This window comes from Microplitis demolitor, chromosome 2 (genome assembly GCF_026212275.2).
Source record: "Microplitis demolitor isolate Queensland-Clemson2020A chromosome 2, iyMicDemo2.1a, whole genome shotgun sequence".
NCBI classification, from domain to species: Eukaryota; Metazoa; Arthropoda; class Insecta; order Hymenoptera; family Braconidae; genus Microplitis; species Microplitis demolitor.
The window spans coordinates 23918355-23939406 of NC_068546.1; the positions used below are offsets into that span (position 1 = coordinate 23918355).

Sequence of the window (21052 nt, forward strand, 5' to 3'; positions counted from 1 at the left end):
AATTATTTTAACATTATAATTTTTATTATTATTATTATTATTATTGATTTTCAGATATAATTTGGTCCTCAATTTAATCGTATAAGTTTGCGTCGGACTTACTATTGCACTATTTTATGCTATCACATTAAAAGTAAAAAAAAAAAAAAAAAACACTTTTACAATAAATAATTGAGCTAGATAAAATAGTCGGAAGCGTAATTACGTCGACAGAGTACTGGCAAGGCTTAAAATTATTTGATTTTAAACAAAACACTATTTACATTTATTTTCATTAAATATTTATGCAGATGTGACCCAATCGTTGGACCACTGAAGTATAAATTATATGTCAATAGAAAAAAAAATAAAATAATATTGGTCGTAATATGGCATCTATAAATAGTTTTAAAGTATGTCTAGTAAAATTCAATCACACTAATTTTTTTTTTCCTTCTCTTCATCTTCTTTGCTGTCCGTGTGTAGAAGAAGGAGAGGAGTCATTCCAAGTATACAGCCAATCGTTACGCCAATCACTCGACCCTGGAAAAAAGACATTAATTATTTTTTATGTCGTCATTTTATTTAACATTTGAATTTCCGCCATGAAAATTCAAATTATAGATTTCAGTGCGAGTTTCGAAACTCGAGTTTTTATCAGCTTGACGTTTTAATGTCATGAAGCTCAACACAGCGGAAAGTTTTGGGGTTTTTTAGTTGGTATTTGATAACAATAAATATTTTATTAAAAAACAAACCAGATTGGCAGCTGTTCTAGAACGCGGAAGATCCAATTGCACTGGCGTAAGTCTAGGAGGTTTGAATCCTATCCTCTGAGCTAGTAATTCAACATATGAAGCTGATCCTATTCCTAGAATATCAGAGATGGTGTTCCCGAGTGCTGCTGCTGCCATTGTTGATATTGAAATAATTGCGCCCAGAGATGCTTCAATGTGCTCGCCCTGCAAAGCGACAAGATTTCCCTAATTAGTAATTATGTAGCAGTGAGACCACTTGTTTTTAATCATCGCAACTATTGATCCCTAAGCCAGTGGACTGTAAGTTTAATTTTGACTCTGTCACCCTGATTCTTTTAATCTGCCATAGAACTCAATGGATTGAGTGATTTTTTTTATGACAAACTTTTAAATTTTACGAGACCCTAAAAGTTTATGCTTGTCATTAGTTTTTATTTTTATTTTACGAGTCTCTCCCTCATTACAACCCTCGTTACTATTCAATTATTTTGAATATTTAAAAAAAAAGTGATGAAAAATTTCTGGTATAAAAGTTTTTCATTTTTATTTAAAACATATGATAAAATAAAGGCGACTCTTTCATGTCATTTACGGGAATTTGGGTCATTTTAAAATTCATGAGAGTTAAAACATAAAGAAAAATCAATCTCGTTAAATATTTTAATAGTAAAGCAGCCATGTGTAATTTTAAAAATAAAATATTTAAATACTCACCGCGATTATCATGAAAAAATTGTCGAGAAATCCAAATCCAATAAACGGAATCGCATTTGCGATTGATACTAAAAAAAAAAATTAATTAGCGTCAGTATTTCGTAAAAAAAGTTAATTAATAAAAGTAAATTTATTTTTTACCTCGCATTAAATCACGGCGCGTTGGCTGTGGAACTGTTTCCGCTACAAGAGATTAACTTTAATAAGATTAAAAAAATTTAATAAAACTTTTATAAAAAAGTTGTGATTTTATTTTGTACTCTCGATTTATGCAAACACTTTTAATTAAGTTATTAAATTATCAGGGTCTAAAAGTTTCCTTATTAATTAAAATAAATTAAAAGTTTGGATTAAATTTCAGACGAAAAATTGATTTGCATAAATCGAAGTTACAATTAATAAGTTAGTGAAGTAGTTGATTAAATGATTAGTGCATAATAAAATAAAAATATAAAAGCCATACTCAGTGTTTTGAATGTCAGCTTGATATTTCAGAAGACTTACAGAATATATTGTCCGTGTGAAAGATAAAGCAGAAAGGAGATAGCCTGTGTCAGTAACATTTATTTTTTGTTCAGGTGTTAGACAATTGGATGCGCAAGTGCCCGATAGAGCTTTGGGTGGAAGGCAGAGACAATAGACGTAAACTAAATTAATAATTGACAAGCTGAGGTTTTGTGACTACACATACACAATAGCTGTCATGTTTTAGATTTATTTCTAAGGGCATTCTCAGACAAAACCCAACAGTTATTTTAAAAATTCAATGCCCGCGAACTGTCAAGCATATCAAGATTTTTAAAAATTTCTTACAATTGCCATCAATTAGGAGTTAAAGAAATTTGTCTTGTATCTAAATTGCGGGAAGCGTTAATAAATACCTTGATAAAGTTGTAACTACTTTGTCCTTTTTTCAATTAATGCTTTAATTAATAAATTAATAAAATTAAAATGCGGTCATGGCAGAAGAAATTGAATATTTAAAAAAAATTACGGGCACTGTCTGAGAAAGCCTTCAAATAAATTCAATTAGTTAATGAAATAAACATTTAAATAAAATGAAATAATGAATGTGTTATATTGATTGTCTGATATAATTGAATACACTGATAAAAATATGTTTTTCATGCGAGCTTACGGTTTTCGTTCCATGGATCCACTTAAAGCACAATTATTAGTTAGTACCAAATATATTATTTTTTAAAAATTATTTTAAATCATTCGAAATATTCAGTCAGTTAATTATTAAGCGATACATCTATTTTTCAAAAGACACAAAAAAAAAACATTCCGCCACCCTCGCTGCCTCCACTCTAAGCTGAAAGGGACATTACACGTGTGATTATAAAACACACGATTATATTTACGACGTTCTCGTACCATACTTTCTCAATAGCCAATCATCAGGTACAGCACAGTAACTTCCTGTCGGATCCACTTCACCCAGACTTGGTACTCCAGCTGGTCGCCCGAATTTACTTCTCCATCGAAATGCAGCCAACTGACCTGTAGGATCACTATTATAAAAGGTATTCTCTATATTTTTTATCATCATTCAGTATTATTGACACTGTTGAGTCATAAATAATTCATTAATTATTAATACACGTCATCACTGTATAAAGACATTAAATAAATATAATAATTATTGTAATTATTGGTATTAGAGGAGGGAAGGGCAAATGGGGTATTCCCAAAATTTAAAAAAGTTTTTTTATTAAAAATTCAAATTTAATTTATGATACGGAAATTAGCTGACATCTGATAATTTTTTAAAAAATGATAACTTATCAAAAAAAAATATTTAAAAAATTGCACCTGTAGATTTTTTAATTTTCTACATGTGCATTTTTTTAGTTTTATTTTTTTGTAATTAATCTGTTGGAAAATCGATAATTTGCATCCAATTATGTGAAATGTAATTTTTTTAATGTTAATTACTAATAAGAAAGTAATTGCTCAGAGAATACCCAATTTTGCCCGGGAAAAATTCAAATTTTTTTTTTTAACGACAGCTGAAGTACCCATTTTGTCCCTCTCCTATTTTAAAGGATCATCAATTATTTGATTCCTTGAAAAATCATAAAATAATTACAAGTAACTTTGCTATTAATAAAAATACATATACTTAATAATTATATATTTTTATAGGTAATTCTACTGTAGCTTAAATAAAAATACAAAATTTTTTATCAGCAGCTCTGATACTATCACATATTTTTGAAACAAAGAATTACAAGCTGAAGAGTACCATAAATTTAATTACCGATAATACTCAAATAATTAATTATATTCTTTTACGTACAGGTAGTGAGAGATATTTGGAATCAAAGCTTGAAAAATCTAAAAGAAAGTACCAGTGAATTTAAATAGAAAAAATTGTTTAATTATTTATAAGGTAAAAACTCAAATTGCTGATACTGCAAAAGTATAATAGACAATTTATAATAAATAAACTTTTTTCTACGCATTAAATTAATTGTTTTTACTGTTGGTAAACAAATTTTTTAATAAATAAGTGTTTTATATAGTGACGCAAATCTGTCAATTATTGACGTCATATATTTATAAAATTTCCGGTTTTCGTGCGGACTTTAGAGACATCATGGAATTTATTATTTTATTCCCACCCTATTGAAACAATTCAGTAAGTTATTGTTTATATTTATAAAGTACGATAAAATTTTCCTGAGAATTAATTGGCCTTGTAATAATTTTTTCTTTACGATTAAAAAATTTATAATAATTCATTCGAGTAAATAAAACCGACAAATGAAAAATTTTATTTAATAATAAATTTAAATTCAAGTCTATATAATTATTTATATAAAAATATATCAGAAGTTATAAAAAAATTATATTTAAATTATGAAATAATATTTTTATAAGAATAATTAATTAATTTCTGATAAGACTCAACTCGCACGACTTATTAACTCCTATTGAAACTCACGTTTTTCTGACTTAATTTTCCGATAAAAATTTGTTTATCTATTGAGTTGTTTTTAAATTGATAACAAAAAATATTTCAATGAAATTTTCTAACAGTTGCATTTCAAATTTAAAAAATATCTGTTATAATTTACCCATACATAGAAAAAAATTTTACTCGACTCAAGAAAATTTTTTCTAATCCTAAGAAAACTTTCTTTCAATTTTTTTTATAATAAAAAATTTTCTTTACGTCAAAAAATTCATTTTTTCTGTCGCGTTGATCATAAATTTATATTCTGTCAGTTAACTTTCAACTTTTAAATGATATTTTGAAAAACATCTTGACATATTTTTCAAAGATCTAAAATTCAAATAAATAATTGATGTCAATATTAATTATCACTGAGCAATTAAGTCTTTACCTTACAAACCAACAAGTAAACCCCCAATATAAAATAAAAAATAATAAACCTAGACCTTACCTTCATACTCAGCTCTGACTTTATTAGACTGACACTCTTTCAGTGCAGTAATCAAAACTTCTCTCTCCTCAGAAGTGAGTCTTACAGCCAGATCTTTAGCCTGTTGTTTTGAAAGAGCACCAGGAATCGTGCCGGACACAATTGCCGTTGCTCCATATGATCTCGTCTGACGCTGATTGATTGCTGGTAACGTAAATGACAACGCTGATGATGATTCACAGCCAACTGATAATAGTTTATGTGATAAATTTTTAACATACAGCCTCTTGATAGTGCTGTCGAATTTTAAAACAAGACCAGGTGTTTTGCATTTAAACTTGTTGCTAAGTTTTAAAACACAGTAATGCAAATTTGACTGACTGAGCACCGACAATGATGTACACATTTTTATTTATTTTTAACTCTTATAAACAAATAGTCTCGTGTTTAATTTTATTTAATAAAACTGGTTAATTAATTTATTCCAAGGTCATTATTATCGTCACTATTTTATTTTTTAAATTTTAAATCCAAGATGCTGAAAATTTATTTATATAATTATTTTAATTATTATTTTTATGGTAATTAATTAGTATTGCAATTAAAACATACCTAGAATAATGACAATAACAGCACGGGTGCTGATCACGTACTAAAGCTGAAGAAATCGGAGCTCGCAGCCAGAAAATTACCAGCGAAAACCAGAAGAAATATCGATGACTCGATATATGTATATGGATTGACGTCATACATTTTTCGAGGTTTGTTCAGTCGATTAATCGATAGTCGAAATATAAATTGTACCTATATGTCATATATTTTATATATTATTGTTATTATGGTGGTATTATATTGTAGAAGAAGCTGGAGTATGACAATGACAGGAGAATAAAAAAATAGAGAGAGAGAGAAAAAAAATGAAAAGATGACGTATAAGTTGAGGAAATTACTGTAGAAAATATATGAAAATATGTATACATTATTAAATGGTTTATATAAATATCTTGTACAAAAAGACGAATATTTTATACTAATTTTGGGACTGGACAATGCTGGGAAAACTGTAAGTTTGTTGGATTAATGAGGTTATGTTTGTTTGTTACTGTCAGGTTATTGTTGGATTTTATTGATGTATTCAATTATTTATTTAAGACTTACTTGGAGGCGGCAAAAACAAAATTTACGAAAAATTACAAGGGAATGAATCCGAATAAAATAACAACAACTGTGGGACTTAATATTGGCAAGATAGATATAGATGGAGTGAGACTCAATTTTTGGGACCTTGGTGGACAGGAAGAGTTGCAATCATTGTGGGATAAAGTATTTTTTAAATTATTTAATAATGATCTTGATGAATTTATACTGTAACAAATTCGGAGTGAAATTCATCTCGCGGGAGTTTTTTTAAATATTCAAACTTCAAATCGGAGTAAATGTGGATTTAAATAAAATCTGACTCTAAAATCATTCAGACAAAAAAACAAACTCTTTATTTACTCCTATACGGAGTAATTTTTTTAAAAACTGGAACTCTGAGTGACGGAGTAAATTCTGATTTAAATTACTCCGAAATTACTTCGAATTTTTTACAGTATTTTTGACGGTATTTTATTTATTTGTTTTATTTTAGTATTATGCAGAATCACATGCAGTTATTTATATAGTAGACTCTTCAGATAGGGAACGAATCCCAGATTCCAAAGAAACTTTTGGTAATTTTTATTTATTATTTTAAATAAAAGTAATTAATTTATTACAGTAGCAATAATTTAAATTTTATTGAAGTTTCTTGTTTAAAAAATACGATTATTTTTTTATAGATCGTGTGATATCTTCAGAGCATTTAACAGGAGTACCGCTTCTAGTATTAGCAAACAAACAAGACATTCTTGATTCAATGGGAACATGTGAAGTAAAACCAATTTTTAATAAAAATGCTCATTTAATCGGCCGGAGAGATTGTATGGTGATGCCAGTGTCTGCTTTAAAAGGGTAAATAAAGTACAAAGTACAATTTTTAATTTGAATTCCTAATGCCGGAAGTAGCAGACAAATTTTTTGTCTTCATTAAACAAAACAAATACCAGCAAATAATTTTAAAAAATGCATTGAATAATTTTTTAAAATTCTGCCGCCAATTTTTAAAAATTGTAACATTAATTTTTTGTTTTACTTTGTAGTTAAAAACTCGAATATTTTTTAATGGAGTCATAGTTAATTTTTTTTCTTTTAGAGATGGAGTAGACGAAGGAATTCACTGGCTCGTCGACTGCGTAAAAAGAAACAGCGATGTGCGTCCCCCTCGTAATCAGGACGACAACGACTTATCTTAAAACAGATTTATATTTATAAAAAAAAGATAAAACAAATAAAAATAATAAATAATATAGTTTATTTTTTATTTTATAGCTAAACTTAGTTTTTTTTTTCTCAATATACAGGAGAAAAACGTTAGACAATAAAATATAGAGTACATAATTAAATTTAAGATCTCAACTGTTAGAATTTATCACATACTTATTAATAGAATAATATCGTCCAGATGATCAGCAAACTCAAATAAAGGTATATAAGCCCACGATATCAATGCATGAAGTGATAAGAGATAAGCGACCCAGCACCTTACCATTGAGTTTCTAGATCGCCTGAGTTCGAAGGAGTTAATTCTCTGAAAGTTTAATTAATTATTTAAGTAATAACTTTTTATATAAAATAATATTTTAAAATTTTAAAAATAACTGCGTATCATGTGGTCGTACTACGAGACCGAAGATTGGAGTGTTCTCCCACCAGAATTAAATAGAAGGTAATATTTAATGTTTGTTTTTGACACATAAATTCTATGATAATGCAGTGACTAATAATTAAAACGTCAGCTATAAATATATCATTTTAAATAAATTATGTCTTAAATAAATATCAAATAATTCGTTCATTTAAAAGTATTGAGGTAAAAAGTAACAGTAATTTGCCGTGAAAAAAATATTATTTTTAATTTTCGCCGCCCGCAAGGACACCAACTGCATAAATCAAATTAACTTCTAGTATGACATGAAAAAAATTCATTTTCATGCCACGTATTTTTATCATCCATATTTACTTTTTATGCAATAAATTAATATATATTATTATCTAAGACTTAAAACATCAAAGTTTATAATTTTAGTATGTAATGTAAGTGCGCGCAATTTAAATTACAAAAGTTGTTTTTTAAATTTTGATAGAAATTTTTGTTAACAACGTCAATGATAACGGCCATCTTGGTGGAGTGAAGAGGTGAGAAATAGACTGAAAGACAAGACCACCCGATGTAGGTGTTTTCTATTTAGTACCTAGTGCATATATTATTATTATATTTCCTAAAGTTTATAACGTGTGATATAAATATAATAATGCTCGTTAGAGTTTACAAAAAAGTCTGACTTTTTATCCCACTGTGCTGGGATTCAGGTGGGCTCTGATAAATAATATATTTTTTTCACTCCATATATGAGCACAATAATTTTTAAAAATATCTGCATTGTCAATTGTCACTTAGCTGTCATTAAAAAAAATTTATTTGAGATGACGTCGGGATCCAGATCTATGATGAGGTGGCGCTTCTACTAGTCTGGATAAATTATTTTTTACATAAATTTTTTATCAAACGTTTATTTTTTGCAAGAACAATTAGTAGTTCTGAAAAAAAAAAAAATACTGCTCCTAGTACTTCGGACTAACTATTCGGTGATAAGACAAGAGTTTGACATCTAGCCCGTGATCTTTATGTAATGTAGTTTTTATTATTTAAATAAATTGAGCAGATATTTTATGTACAGATCGTTAATCTAGGTTACTCGCTTTATCAATTAAGTGTGTGTTTGAACTTAAAATAATAATAATAAGTTTTTAAATTAGTATGTAATTTATTGTGATACTGAAAGTAGCAGATATCAGAGTATTTTATTAATTTTATAAACAAGTTACTTGTAAATGAAATAAAATTTTATTTATTTATTTAAAATAAATTTTAAAAATGTCTGCTACTTTCTGTTTCATTATTTATTGTGTGATGTGAGTTAACATTTTAAAATCCTATACTATGCAGGATAAATCGTGTGGAGCTGATTATTGTCAAGTTTTATTGTGTACCAGTTTGGTTTTTATATTTCAAGATATTTATTGCTGATTTGTAATCATGAATGCTTCAGAACATGGGTAATTCAATTAAAGATCATTACAATATTTATAAATAATAATAACTAATAATAATAACAATAAATTATCACTGCATTACTTAGATTTATGTATTGTTTAATTACACGGAGAAAAATACTGTCAGAATTACTATCCAATGCATCTTCAAATTACATATCAGAATAACGATTACTAATTTATTAATTATCATTGCAGCTATTTTTTAATCCTGACCAAAAGCAGAACATGAACCAGAAAATTTTCATCATTCGTGTCCCATAAATACTGAAATCTAAATTTATTACAATTTATAACGACTCCAAAATAAAAATTGTATTTTTTTATTTCTTATTGCGATACTGATATAATTAATGATACTAATCACCTTTAGAAATAATATAGACCATTAACGGTGACATGAATTTTAATTGGACCATGTGCTTCAAATTTATGTTGACCCTAGTGGAACTTTTCCGGAATTTTCTCTGAAAGTCTTTAGAACTGAGTTTTCCAGAGAAAATTCTGAAATTCCAAAAAATTTCCATCAGAGCGCCAGATTTTCCATTATTCGTCACAAATATATTATATTTATATGGGACATACATTCACTTTTTCAATATATACTTACCCTGACAATATTTTTCTCTCCATATATATACATAAAAATAATTACAATATTTGTGAGCATGTAATTGGCATGGCTTTAATTACAGGTTTAACCCGGCATTTAATATGGCCTCCCTAAAACAGGCATTCAATGAAGCTGTTGAAAGAGGTAGGAGTTTATGTTTACTATATTTTGTTTTATTTGTTGCTATTATTCCCCTTCCTGCTTGCGCGTACATTGATCCCTTATTGTCATAAATTTACGTAATTCTATTATTCATACAAAGTATTTATTAGCTCTTGGTACTTTGTATTTATTTATTTATTTGTAAACTGCTTGAGTAAATTTAACGCATCACTATCCAAGCTAACTGACACAGCACCATGATAACGTACTTGTTAATTTAAAAGTATCAACAGTGAGAATGCCAGCACCAACTCGACTACGGGATTTGATAAGACAAATAAGAGCCGCCCGTACAGCTGCTGAAGAACGCACGGTCGTCAACAAGGAGTGCGCGTATATAAGATCGACGTTTCGTGAAGAAGACAGCGTTTGGAGATGTAGAAATATTGCTAAGCTTCTTTATATTCATATGCTAGGGTAAGTTTTATTTATATATTTTACCCATGTCTCAGGAACTTCACTTGTCACTTGATAATAATAAATAATTATTACAGTTATCCTGCACATTTTGGTCAACTTGAGTGTCTGAAACTCATTGCATCTCCAAGATTTACAGACAAACGTATTGGTTACTTAGGCGCGATGCTGCTGCTTGATGAGCGACAAGATGTCCATCTTCTTATCACCAATTGCCTAAAAAAGTAAATGAATTTAATTTAAATAAAATAAATTTATTGTAGAAAATTATGGTATTAATTAATTGTTTTTTTTGACCAGTGACTTGAACAGTTCAACGCAATTCGTCATCGGGTTGGCTCTGTGTACACTAGGAGCTATCGCATCACCTGGAATGGCGCGTGATCTCGCCGCGGAAGTCGAGCGATTGATGAAATCACCGAACGCGTATATCAGAAAAAAAGCAGCGCTCTGTGCGTTCAGAATAATCCGACGTGTGCCGGAACTCATGGAGATGTTTTTGCCAGCGACCAGGAGTTTGTTGACTGAAAAAAATCACGGAGTTCTCATTACTGGAGTCACTCTTATCACTGAAATGTGTGAGAACAGCATCGATACGTTGAATCATTTTAAAAAGGTAATTATATATATAAATATACAACATATTTATTTATTTATTTATATAATGGGTTATAGTGGCGGAAATAGCTTTAATTTTTTCCCGCACGTTTTTGCGACTCTCACCAAGTTTCTTAATATAAACAAATATCGTTTTTTTTTATCTTGTCTAGGAATGCGGCCACCGTGAGGTAATTAATATTTATCTGTTAATGTGCTATATTTACATATCGCATGTTCTTTAACTGCTTTTTTTTATTTACTCATATATTGTAATCTCTAAAATATATATACATATACATATATTTCTTCATCGTCGTATGGGATCCCAAGGCATGGTTACAACTTGATGTATTTTTTATTTATTTATTTTTTAATATCTTTTTTAGTTTTTTGTGCATCCAGAAGAATTAATTATTATTATTATTGTGGCAATATTAATCCACAGGGACGTTTATTAATCACTGCTTCATATTTAAATTAATTTATGATGATTTATCGGACTCAGTAAGTCGGGTATCCGATTAAGGCGCACATTAATTTTAAATATTTATTTAAAATACTCCTTTTTATTTTTAAAAATTAAATCTGTCACTTTCATCAAGAGATAGATTTATAAAAAATAATTTTTGCATCAATTTCGTCGATTGAAAACTTGAGAATTAAAAAAAATCACAGGAATAAAATTTTTGTAAATTTAAAAATTTGAAATTCCCGCGATTTTTAAAACTATTAAATTAAATTAATAGTTCAGAGGACAAATTTTTTTGAAATCTATCTAAAAAAATATTTATTTATTAGGAAAATTTTCTCAAAATATTAAATTATAAAAAGGATTATTTTGAATTTTAAAAAATATAAATTTAATAGATAATTATTTCCAGTTAATATTTAAATAAATGACGTCCCTCCGCAGGTATATGCACTCTTTCTCGATGAAATTAAATTTTTCTCTTTACTTCTCTCTGTCGCTTGATAAAAATAAAAATAACATTTTTTAACAATCATAATAATAAACTAAATAATTTCAGATTGTTCCCAACCTCGTGCGAATTCTCAAGAACTTGATCCTCGCGGGCTATTCTCCAGAGCACGACGTCTCCGGTGTATCAGATCCTTTTCTTCAAGTGAAGATCCTCCGACTGCTGCGGATCCTCGGACACAATGACGTGGACGCTTCCGAAGCCATGAACGACATTCTAGCCCAGGTCGCCACCAACACAGAGACCAGCAAGAACGTCGGCAACACGATTCTCTACGAGACCGTGCTGTCTATCATGGACATAAAATCAGAGAGCGGATTGCGAGTCCTGGCAGTCAACATCCTCGGAAGATTTTTGCTTAACAACGACAAGAACATCCGCTACGTCGCTTTGAACACTCTTTTGAAAACAGTTTACGTGGACACAAGCGCAGTACAGAGGCACCGCTCGACGATCCTCGAGTGTCTCAAAGACCCTGATGTCTCAATAAGAAGACGCGCTATGGAGTTGAGTTTCGCTCTGGTGAACACCAGCAACATCAGGAATATGATGAAAGAACTTCTTCTATTCCTCGAACGAGCTGATCCAGAATTCAAAGCCCAGTGCAGCAGCAACATCGTCATGTCCGCTGAAAGATACGCTCCCAACAAACGCTGGCATCTGGAGACTTTGTTCAAAGTCCTCGTTGCTGCTGGCAATTACGTAAGAGACGACGTTGTCGCCTGCACTATTCAGTTGATATCCGAGACTCAGGCGCAACAGGCTTACGCAGTAAATGCTCTTTGGCATGCACTGGAAAAAGATACTTTTGACAAACAACCGCTAGCTCAAGTTGCCACCTGGTGCATTGGCGAATATGGAGATCTGCTGCTCTATGGACAACCTCCGGAAGATGTTGAGGCTCCTGTTAATGTGAGTATTGATGATAAAAATAAAATAAGATTATTTATGAATAAATTGTTGATTTATTTGTCCAGTTAACTGAAGATGATGTGATTGATGTGTACCAGAGGCTACTTTGGAGTCCACAGAATACAGTTATAACAAAGCAATACACACTTTTGTCATTGACAAAATTAAGCACGAGATTTCAGTGTGGAAATGAGTGAGTTAAAAAATAATAAATAAACGCTTATGAAATAAATTACGCCATTCCTTATCCTTTATTCCATCCTAGATATTTCACTCGTGATTCTGGAGGTTAAATGTTTCAGTAGACCGCCTCGATTTTACAGGAAGATCCGCCAGATAATTGACACATTCGGCAGCAATCTACATGTTGAACTTCAGCAACGAGGAATTGAATTTTCCCAACTCTTCCGGAAGTACGATCATCTGAGACCGGCGTTATTGGAACGAATGCCGCCGATGGAGACGGCTAAGCCACAAGCTAATGGAATCATCGGAATGGTCAATGGAGACCAGGATGTGGAAGAAGAGAAGCCAGCTGCCGAAGTCTCACCTTCTGCTGACTCAAGTGCTCTGCTGGATCTTCTTGGATCATCAGACCTGGGCATGCCCTCAGTGTCTTCTCCAGCTACCGCAGCATCACCAGCAATAACTCCCGTCAATAATAATGATCTGCTGGACCTTCTTGGAGGTCTTGATCTTACCAGCACACCAGCTCCCGCGCCTGTCACTCAAATTCAATCACCGTCAGCTTTCAGTCCTACAAACTTTTTGGTTGATGGACTTTTGAGTTCTGCTCCACAAAACGACGTGCAGAGTATGATCATCTTCGACAACGCCGGGTTGAAAATAACATTCAAAGTTGAACGTGCGACTGATTCGCCTGATCTACTTGTCATCAACATGACCGCTGTCAACACAAACGCAACACCGCTCACAGACTTTCTTTTCCAAGCGGCAGTTCCTAGGGTTTGTTCATTAAATTCAAATATTTATGCTTCTACTCTAATTATAATATCTAATTACTTAATTTTAATTTAACAGACATTCCAATTGCAAATGCTTTCACCATCGGGTACCGTAATCCCACCATCAGGACAAGTCACTCAAGTTCTCAAAGTATCCAGTCTTAATAATGTACGTAAATTAGACATAAAATAAGTGGCCCAGTTTCTGGCCTCTTGAAAATTGCCGCGATTAATTGCTGGATAATTTGAAATTTTTCAGGGAACTTTACGAATGCGCTTACGTATTTCCTATACCGGACCATCGGGACCAGTACTAGAACAAACGGAAGTTAATAATTTTCCACTGATGGGAGTTCAGTGACAGCATGCAATTCAAAATGAAATTGTATATACGCCTGCCTAAAAAAAAAAATAAATAAAGAAAATATTCGCGAAATTTAATTACAATTATGTACACAGAAAAAAGGATTTCTTGGCGCAAAAATTTTTTATAAATTTAAATTTTTCTTGGCGCAAGAAATTTTTTTTCTATTTAAAAATGAAAAACTTCTCGCGCCAAGAATTTTTTTCTTCTGTGTATATTTTCGGGTATTTCTGTACTTAAAATTATAATTATTTTTACAATATTGTTATTGACTGAAAAGTCATCAATTGTATGATAAGACAATTAAATTCATACCATGGTTTTATTTTAAATTTTTATACCGCAATGTGGAATATCGCCATCGTATTTTTTTTTGAATGCATCGTAGATTTTATTATTATTTAATTATATTGAAAAAAGTTGTCAGTATCAATAGTAGTTCCGTCCTTTATTTTGGTGTGAGATGGAAGTAATAAATGCGTATTAAAACCATTGAATTAAAATAATAATGATAATTATTATTAAGTTTAAAAGAACAGGTGGGTGGGTATCTGAGTGGCCTTGCTCTCAAAGTCTGTGACACAGCTCCAGCTCAGCCAAAATGTTTTCCTTTTGGAAAGGGTGTGAGCTCTGCCTACGTTCTCAACATTACATTAATTTTATAAATTAAACTAAATAATAATAAGTTAAATATAAATATTATAAATAAACATAAATCCCATTTATGAATAAAAATAAAAAAACAATTCATGTTAAAAGCAACAAGAAAAATAATTAACGCTGTATATAATTTATAGTGAGGTGTAAAAATAAAATGTATTTTTATTCCATTACAAGATATTTTATTTTACTTTTATTAAATTAAGGTAAATGTTTAGTTTTATTAATAACAAATTATTTTTTAAAAAAAAAGAGTTACTGAGACTCGATGGATTTCGTGTTGACCTGGTTGAATAATTTGTCTTTAATTATCTGGGCCATCAGGCCATGGATCACTTCGATTGTCGTCTTGCAGCTGTCTCTTGTAGCCTTGACGAGTTTGTCTTCGGTACGACGGTCATGAGAATCCGCGCCGCTCATGAATCCCCCACGTCCTAGAGCGACTTCCGACTGCTCAAGTTTGTCGGACAGATCGAATATTTGTCCGGTTGTGTAGTCAGCGTTTGTAAGTAAACTCGAAGAGCTCAAGGTGTTGACCCAGTACTTATTCCAGAGTGAGTCAAGTAAACGGCGATCGAGGGACGACTTGAAATACGTGACTTCTAGGGAGTAGTACTGCTTGCAATGAACACCAAAGTCCTCAATTTTATTCAGAGGAATCGTTTGATACTCTGACGGTTCCTCGTTGGCTGGCTTGTAGCCTTTAGGATAAGTTCTGAATGCTCCTAGACAAACTTTCCCAGCGGATATCGTTCTCACTGGGTCGATGACGATGGCGACGAATGGCTCCTGGAAGTTTTGGTTCAACATCTGCGTGGAGACGTCGATTCCTGATAACCAGCACCCGTATCCTGGGTGACTGTGGTACCAGCCGATGGCATTTTCTTGACGTCCGACGAGTTTCGCGTTTTCGATGTAAGCTGTCATGTATTCGTAGGCTTGGGCTTGAGCATTTACCCGGGTCTCGGTACCCTCCACTGGTAGAGCGAAAGAGTCCATGACGATCATCGTGTTTGCTGTCACTTTTCCTAGCAGAAGTCCCATCACTTCCAAGGTTCCTCCCGACCGGGCGTGCATCACCATTTTCAGCAGAGCCAGCGCGGATATTTTTATGTCTTTGAAAAAGTGAGGACTGAAAAAGGAATTTTTAAATTATTTGTTAGTAAAAAAAAAAATAGGGTGAAATAACTTACTCTTTTTCCCAGGGTTTGGCAGCTAAGATGTCTTGTTGTTCCTGACGGTCGTAACGATATATTTCATCCATGGTACTGATCATCTCGACGTTGTTTGACATCTCCCAGGTTTTTTGAGCGATCGTTGACTGATCACTTGACGTACTCGCCATTTTTTTAATTTTGGCAATTAATTTTTTTAATAAATAATCACTTACATAAATAATTCGATCCTGGTTGATGGGTTGCAATCTGTTGAGTGTTGGAGGTTATGTTTTATTATTTTGTTTTGGTAAAAATAAGAAAATAAAGGTGGCGGTAAATTCAAATTCCTGTAAAATAAAATTTCAAATATTTGAGAAATAGAAATGTAACAAGTTTTGTTATAAAAAGTTTTAAAAGGTTTTTGATAGACTATTTATTTATTAACGCGTTAAGGAATTAGTCATTTAAATAAATAGATTTGAAAAATTACCGCGAAATCTTTTCGTTTTACATAGATAAGTAATAAAAACTTAACCTATAATTTGCACATGCGCTTAGTGGTCATTTGCCGAGGCGTTTCTCCAGGACTCCGTATGAATATGAAATGAATGTTTTAATTACAGTAATAGAGATTAATGACTAATACAGTGAATATAAATGATGGTAAAAAAAAGTTATCTCTAAATTGAGGAAAAATCAACTGCAAATTTTCTTTTTTAACTTTTGTTGTTGAATCGTCAGCAAATTCAGGCAGCAAATCGCAGGTAATTTCAACATTAAATTACCGTCAATTTCAAGCTAAAGTGGCTATCAGGGTAGATCTACCCCCCATAGTTTTAAGTCTAAAGAAATTTATACCTGAGTTCTGTTCACTTTAGTATGTTCTGAGCTCTTCAACCGACACTTGCTCATACAATTTTAAATACAGTACTATACTGAGATATTTTTATTTCTGTTGCTAGCACGTGGCTTCAAAACGTTTTGTGAAAAACAAGTGAAACGGTCGCATATTATTTTTTTATGCAAAAATTAATTATCTGATTAATTTATCTGTATCGTTTGCCATCAAATTATTTTTGTAAGTTAATCTTTATTTATAATATTAAGTAATAATTATAATTAATATATTTATTTTTTTCAATTTGTCTAGATAATTACTGTCCGCCACGTGCGTTAGTTATTTATAATTTTTTAAAATTGGAAGAGATTCATATTGTTTTGATATAAATAAAGAACAATGACTGCACTAGGTTCAGTTTTATATAAATGGGATAGAATGAAATTCTTTCAGTCACGATACTGGAATTATTCCGATTTATTTTCTATTGAAGGAGTAGACGATGTTGCTTTTTCAATTGGTGTTAGAGTAAATAACGTTAATTTCACTGTCTGTGTAAGAAAAAATAATTTGAAATCAGCCAAGGCTGTTATACAAATAGCAATACATGATGAAGAAAAAAAAAAAGAAATTAATAACTGGAAGGATACTTACATTTTTAATTATTCTTTATCCAGTGCTAAGCTTTATTTTGCTGGTAATGAAAATCAATTTTTCCAATTTTCGTCTAGCATTACTTGTAGAATTACCTGGTATGGTTTCAATGAAAGAGTTTTGAGGGATAACTTTTATCAAAAATTACAGCAGTTTCACAGAGCAACTGAATTCAGTGATGTGATACTGTCAGTTGATGGTGCTGAATTACCAGCGCACAAGATCATTTTATCATCTCACAGTCCAGTACTTCATGCGATGCTAACATCAGATATGAGAGAAAAGAAAGAGAGTCGAATTGACATTGATAATTTTGAGATAGATGTCATCAATGAAATGTTGGCGTATTTTTACACTGGCAACACAAAAGCCAGTCAAGATGTTGAAACAGCGTTGAAGATGCTTGAGCTGTCCAATATGTATCAAATAAATGGCCTCGAAGAGATTTGCGAGCAGACATTGATAAAGAAAATGAAGGTAGATAATGTCTTGATCATTCTCGTTGCCGCTGATGATTTCAGTATACAAAAGTTAGTTGACGAATCAATTAAATTCATGGTAAAAAACCGAAAGGAAGTTGGTAAACTTCCTGAATTCGAAGAGTTATTGAAACATAGGACCGGAATCATGTGCAAGTTTATTCGTGCCAGTTTTGAAACTTAACTTTAAGTATTTTTTGTAAAGTAAATTAATTTTTTCAATAAAATTTTTAAACAAATTGTTAAAAAGAAAAATATTTGAATTATTTCCATACTTTTTTAGATCATTAATTTAATAATTTTTAAAATAAGATTTTATCATTAATTCAAAAATTTACTGTAGAGAAAAAAAATATTAGCAGAAATATTTATAAAATTATATAAATATAAATTATAAAATTATATAAATAGAGGTACCTCTACCCTCCATAATTCTAGGTTCCCCAAGATATTTTTATTTCTATTGCTAACACGTGGCTTCAAGACTTATTGTATTTATTTTTATTTAAATATTGAGCAGTGGCAGCTGAGAATTTAAATTTAGCGCCATCTCATATTTATTAAAATATTATTCTGTCTGCCTTAACCTAAACAATTTTATGTTTTTGTTGTCATCAAAGTGAAAAGTCAAAAACAAAAACTACATTTCGATTTTTAAAATTATTTATTTACTTTTTATAAATTGTAAATTATTACATGATTAAATTTTTTGAATCAGTGATAATTCTGGTAATAAAGTTTTCATATTAAATAAAATAAATAAAAATGGCTGATGAAGAAAATGTAAAAGAGTACCGGTGGGAAACCGGCTACGAGAAAACCTGGTAAGTAAAATAAAATATTTTTTGAATTATTGTGTCTACTAGCTCAGGATTATGGAATTTAAATGAAATTTAAAATAGGGAGTCGATACAGGAAAATGAACACCGAGGTATTGACATTTCCGTGGCGGATATTATTCACAAGGCGAAAAGGAAACGTCAGATGGATAAAACTGGAGGAGCGAGACTGGGTATGATGAGACATCTTTATCTCATACTGGATATTTCTGAAGGAATAACGTCGCAGGATTTAAAACCAACTCGATTAATTTGTACAGTCAAAGTACGTCTTAATATCTATCAGCATTTCCGCGTACCTCGTGCAGAAATACACTCTGGAGATTAATAAGTATTTACCTAGATGATTCGTACCCAAAAAGTCACGTGGTTCAATTAAAACCAGAGCAACGAGAGAATATGAATGAGTTTCTCTGCCAGAGTGTGTTTCTGAATGCGCTCCTGATATTTTATTGATATTTATTCAACTCATATTGTTTTCAGCTCCTAAAAGAATTCATTGAAGAATTTTTCTATCAAAACCCCATAAGTCAACTGGGGATAATTGTCACGAAGAACAAGAGAGCTGAAAAAATAAGCGAATTATCTGGAAATATTAAAAAACATCTCAAAGTATTGATTGATTTTAAAAAAATATTATTTGTAGCAATATTTAAATAATAAATAATTATAATTTTGTAGGAAGTCACAAGTTTATTAAATTCAACGCAACTCATTGGCGAGCCATCGTTACAAAACTCATTAGAATTAGCGCTAAGTTCATTAAAAAATTACCCAACACATGCGAGTCGTGAAATTCTTCTGATAATGTCTTCTCTGACGACATGTGATCCAGGAGATATCAATAAGACTATTCAGGTAATCAGCTCATCAATAAATCAACACACATTTAGTTTATCGATTATCATGGATAAATATTTCATTTTTTAAACCTTGGACTTAATTTTAATATCAATTTAATGCAGAGTTTAAAAACAGAAGGAATAAGATGCAGCGTGATTGGTTTAGCAGCAGAGATTTATATTTGCAAACAAATGGCAGTAGTGACTGGAGGTGAACATGGAGTTATTCTAGATGATAAACATTACAAAGAACAATTAAAAGCTCATGTTGATCCGCCGCCAGCAGCAATGAGACTCGACGCAGCTCTAGTTAAAATGGGATTTCCTCATCAGACGATATCTTCTGGCACTGATACGTCACTGAGTGTTTGCATGTGGTAAATTTATTTTACTAAATGAAATCCCCAATTATTATCAGTAAATAAATAGTTAATTGATTAATTAATTTTTAGTCACGCTGATGGTACAGACGAATCGTCAAAATTAACGAACGCTGGTTATCTTTGCCCGCAGTGTCTTAGCAAACATTGCGAATTACCAGTTGAGTGTAAATCCTGTGGGCTTACTCTGGTATCAGCTCCACATTTAGCTCGGTCTTATCACTATTTATTTCCTGTAAAACATTTCCAAGAAATAACATTCGATGGCACGACTTTATTTTGCTATGGTTGTCAAAAACAATTTAATGATACCGATAAAAAGGTAGAAGTATATATATGTATATATATTTGGGTGGTTAAAAAAAAACGACTATTTTTTTTGGTCTCATGAAAATTTGCAGCCCGATAAAAAATTAAAAGATCGATGAAAAATTTTGAAAATTCAAATTTTTCAGTTGTGTAAAAGTCATATTTTAGCGGGATCACAATAATTGAGTTACAAAAAATATAAATTCAAAGTATTAAATACATATTTTGAATTAATAATCAAAATTCTTGCGCGCCGTTTAAAAATCTATGTTTTGAATTCAAATTTTCAGCGTAGTATTGACTTTAACATAAACTATTGCTGTCACGAAAAAAAAAAAAACAAATTTCAATAATTTTTAGAATTTTCAAAATTTCCGAGCGACCTTTTTCAAAATTTTTTATTGAGCTGATTTTTGAAAAAGCTTCTTAGAATTTTAAATGAACAAATTTTCATGTGAGATATATATTATAAATAAATTTATTTAAAAATAATTGAATAACTTTCGAGCAGATTTTCAACTGTGAAAAATGCACTCAATCTTTTTGCATCGACTGTGAAATTTTTATCCACGAGTCTTTGCACACGTGCCCAGGATGTGCCAGCAATGCGTCTTCTTATCAGCGTTCCAAAGAAGAAATTAATACTTAGAAAAAAAAAATGATTATAAACGCAAGTTTATTTTTTTACTATATCCTATGGATATTTGTGTGAATTAATTTTAATTGTTCAATTAATTACTCAGTAGTTGATATAATAAAAATATTAAATGAATTTCCAGACGACTGATTAATTAGTTATGTGTAAAATATATCAGTATAAATGTCTAAAGTATATAGA

At 30.9% G+C, this 21052-nt stretch overlaps 6 protein-coding genes across 17 annotated transcripts; 4 read left to right on the forward strand and 2 right to left on the reverse strand.

Annotated features, from left to right (window-relative positions):
• Positions 1–40: 40 nt before the first annotated feature.
• On the reverse strand, positions 41–6091 carry LOC103572117 (uncharacterized). The gene is made up of 8 exons (XM_008550550.3): positions 6005–6091; positions 5459–5650; positions 4868–5384; positions 2832–2957; positions 1593–1634; positions 1452–1519; positions 738–941; positions 41–522 (listed from the first exon to the last, which is right to left on the reverse strand). The coding sequence occupies exons 3-8, from the start codon at positions 5250–5252 to the stop codon at positions 418–420; spliced, it is 930 nt and encodes a 309-aa protein (XP_008548772.1). The 5' UTR covers positions 5253–5384; positions 5459–5650; positions 6005–6091; the 3' UTR covers positions 41–417.
• On the forward strand, positions 5705–7238 carry LOC103572121 (ADP-ribosylation factor-related protein 1). The gene is made up of 5 exons (XM_008550567.3): positions 5705–5909; positions 5999–6169; positions 6480–6561; positions 6670–6841; positions 7083–7238. Exons 1-5 carry the CDS (start codon positions 5817–5819, stop codon positions 7180–7182), a joined length of 618 nt encoding a protein of 205 aa, XP_008548789.1. The 5' UTR covers positions 5705–5816; the 3' UTR covers positions 7183–7238.
• A 257-nt stretch (positions 7239–7495) lies between these two features.
• Positions 7496–14892, forward strand: LOC103572119 (AP-1 complex subunit gamma-1). Of its 12 annotated transcripts, none has more exons than XM_053737101.1 (11): positions 7708–8299; positions 8937–9046; positions 9739–9800; positions 10043–10235; positions 10313–10459; positions 10536–10851; positions 11864–12727; positions 12793–12920; positions 13030–13693; positions 13769–13861; positions 13952–14892. In XM_053737101.1, the coding sequence occupies exons 2-11, from the start codon at positions 9027–9029 to the stop codon at positions 14051–14053; spliced, it is 2589 nt and encodes an 862-aa protein (XP_053593076.1). In that variant the 5' UTR covers positions 7708–8299; positions 8937–9026; the 3' UTR covers positions 14054–14892. The 12 variants fall into 12 exon arrangements, with proteins under 12 accessions (XP_008548774.1, XP_008548775.1, XP_008548777.1 ...); XM_053737100.1 differs by having other exon boundaries at positions 7708–8159; XM_053737105.1 differs by having other exon boundaries at positions 7708–8159; positions 10052–10235.
• On the reverse strand, positions 14878–16175 carry LOC103572122 (COP9 signalosome complex subunit 5). Its single transcript, XM_008550568.3, has 2 exons — positions 15910–16175; positions 14878–15848 (listed from the first exon to the last, which is right to left on the reverse strand). The coding sequence occupies exons 1-2, from the start codon at positions 16059–16061 to the stop codon at positions 14972–14974; spliced, it is 1029 nt and encodes a 342-aa protein (XP_008548790.1). The 5' UTR covers positions 16062–16175; the 3' UTR covers positions 14878–14971.
• Positions 16176–16673: 498 nt separating this feature from the next.
• LOC103572205 (kelch-like protein 24) lies at positions 16674–18028 on the forward strand. Its single transcript, XM_008550697.1, has 2 exons — positions 16674–16951; positions 17024–18028. The coding sequence occupies exon 2, from the start codon at positions 17111–17113 to the stop codon at positions 18026–18028; it is 918 nt and encodes a 305-aa protein (XP_008548919.1). The 5' UTR covers positions 16674–16951; positions 17024–17110.
• A 399-nt stretch (positions 18029–18427) lies between these two features.
• Positions 18428–20986, forward strand: LOC103572123 (general transcription factor IIH subunit 2). The gene is made up of 7 exons (XM_008550569.3): positions 18428–18668; positions 18747–18948; positions 19167–19295; positions 19365–19541; positions 19649–19902; positions 19978–20227; positions 20726–20986. Exons 1-7 carry the CDS (start codon positions 18610–18612, stop codon positions 20861–20863), a joined length of 1209 nt encoding a protein of 402 aa, XP_008548791.1. The 5' UTR covers positions 18428–18609; the 3' UTR covers positions 20864–20986.
• Positions 20987–21052: the final 66 nt, after the last annotated feature.

Bases quoted from the DNA above. Each gene is read 5' to 3' on its own strand.
- LOC103572122 (XM_008550568.3), bottom strand. From the start codon at position 16,061: ATGGCGAGTACGTCAAGTGATCAGTCAACGATCGCTCAAAAAACCTGG. The intron at 15,849-15,909 runs GTAAGTTATTTC...TTCCTTTTTCAG, and splicing joins GCCAAACCCTGGGAAAAAGA to TCCTCACTTTTTCAAAGACA.
- LOC103572119 (XM_008550552.3), top strand. From the start codon at position 7,597: ATGTGGTCGTACTACGAGACCGAAGATTGGAGTGTTCTCCCACCAGAA. The intron at 13,694-13,768 runs GTTTGTTCATTA...TTAATTTAACAG, and splicing joins TCCAAGCGGCAGTTCCTAGG to ACATTCCAATTGCAAATGCT. The intron at 13,862-13,951 runs GTACGTAAATTA...GAAATTTTTCAG, and splicing joins AAGTATCCAGTCTTAATAAT to GGAACTTTACGAATGCGCTT.
- LOC103572117 (XM_008550550.3), bottom strand. From the start codon at position 5,252: ATGTGTACATCATTGTCGGTGCTCAGTCAGTCAAATTTGCATTACTGT. The intron at 2,958-4,867 runs GTAAGGTCTAGG...GTGATCCTACAG, and splicing joins AGTCAGAGCTGAGTATGAAG to GTCAGTTGGCTGCATTTCGA. The intron at 523-737 runs GTTTGTTTTTTA...TCTTTTTTCCAG, and splicing joins CTAGAACAGCTGCCAATCTG to GGTCGAGTGATTGGCGTAAC.
- LOC103572121 (XM_008550567.3), top strand. From the start codon at position 5,817: ATGTATACATTATTAAATGGTTTATATAAATATCTTGTACAAAAAGAC. The intron at 5,910-5,998 runs GTAAGTTTGTTG...TATTTATTTAAG, and splicing joins TGGACAATGCTGGGAAAACT to ACTTACTTGGAGGCGGCAAA. The intron at 6,170-6,479 runs GTATTTTTTAAA...GTTTTATTTTAG, and splicing joins TGCAATCATTGTGGGATAAA to TATTATGCAGAATCACATGC.
- LOC103572205 (XM_008550697.1), top strand. From the start codon at position 17,111: ATGACTGCACTAGGTTCAGTTTTATATAAATGGGATAGAATGAAATTC.
- LOC103572123 (XM_008550569.3), top strand. From the start codon at position 18,610: ATGGCTGATGAAGAAAATGTAAAAGAGTACCGGTGGGAAACCGGCTAC. The intron at 18,669-18,746 runs GTAAGTAAAATA...AATTTAAAATAG, and splicing joins ACCGGCTACGAGAAAACCTG to GGAGTCGATACAGGAAAATG. The intron at 19,296-19,364 runs GTATTGATTGAT...ATAATTTTGTAG, and splicing joins ATATTAAAAAACATCTCAAA to GAAGTCACAAGTTTATTAAA.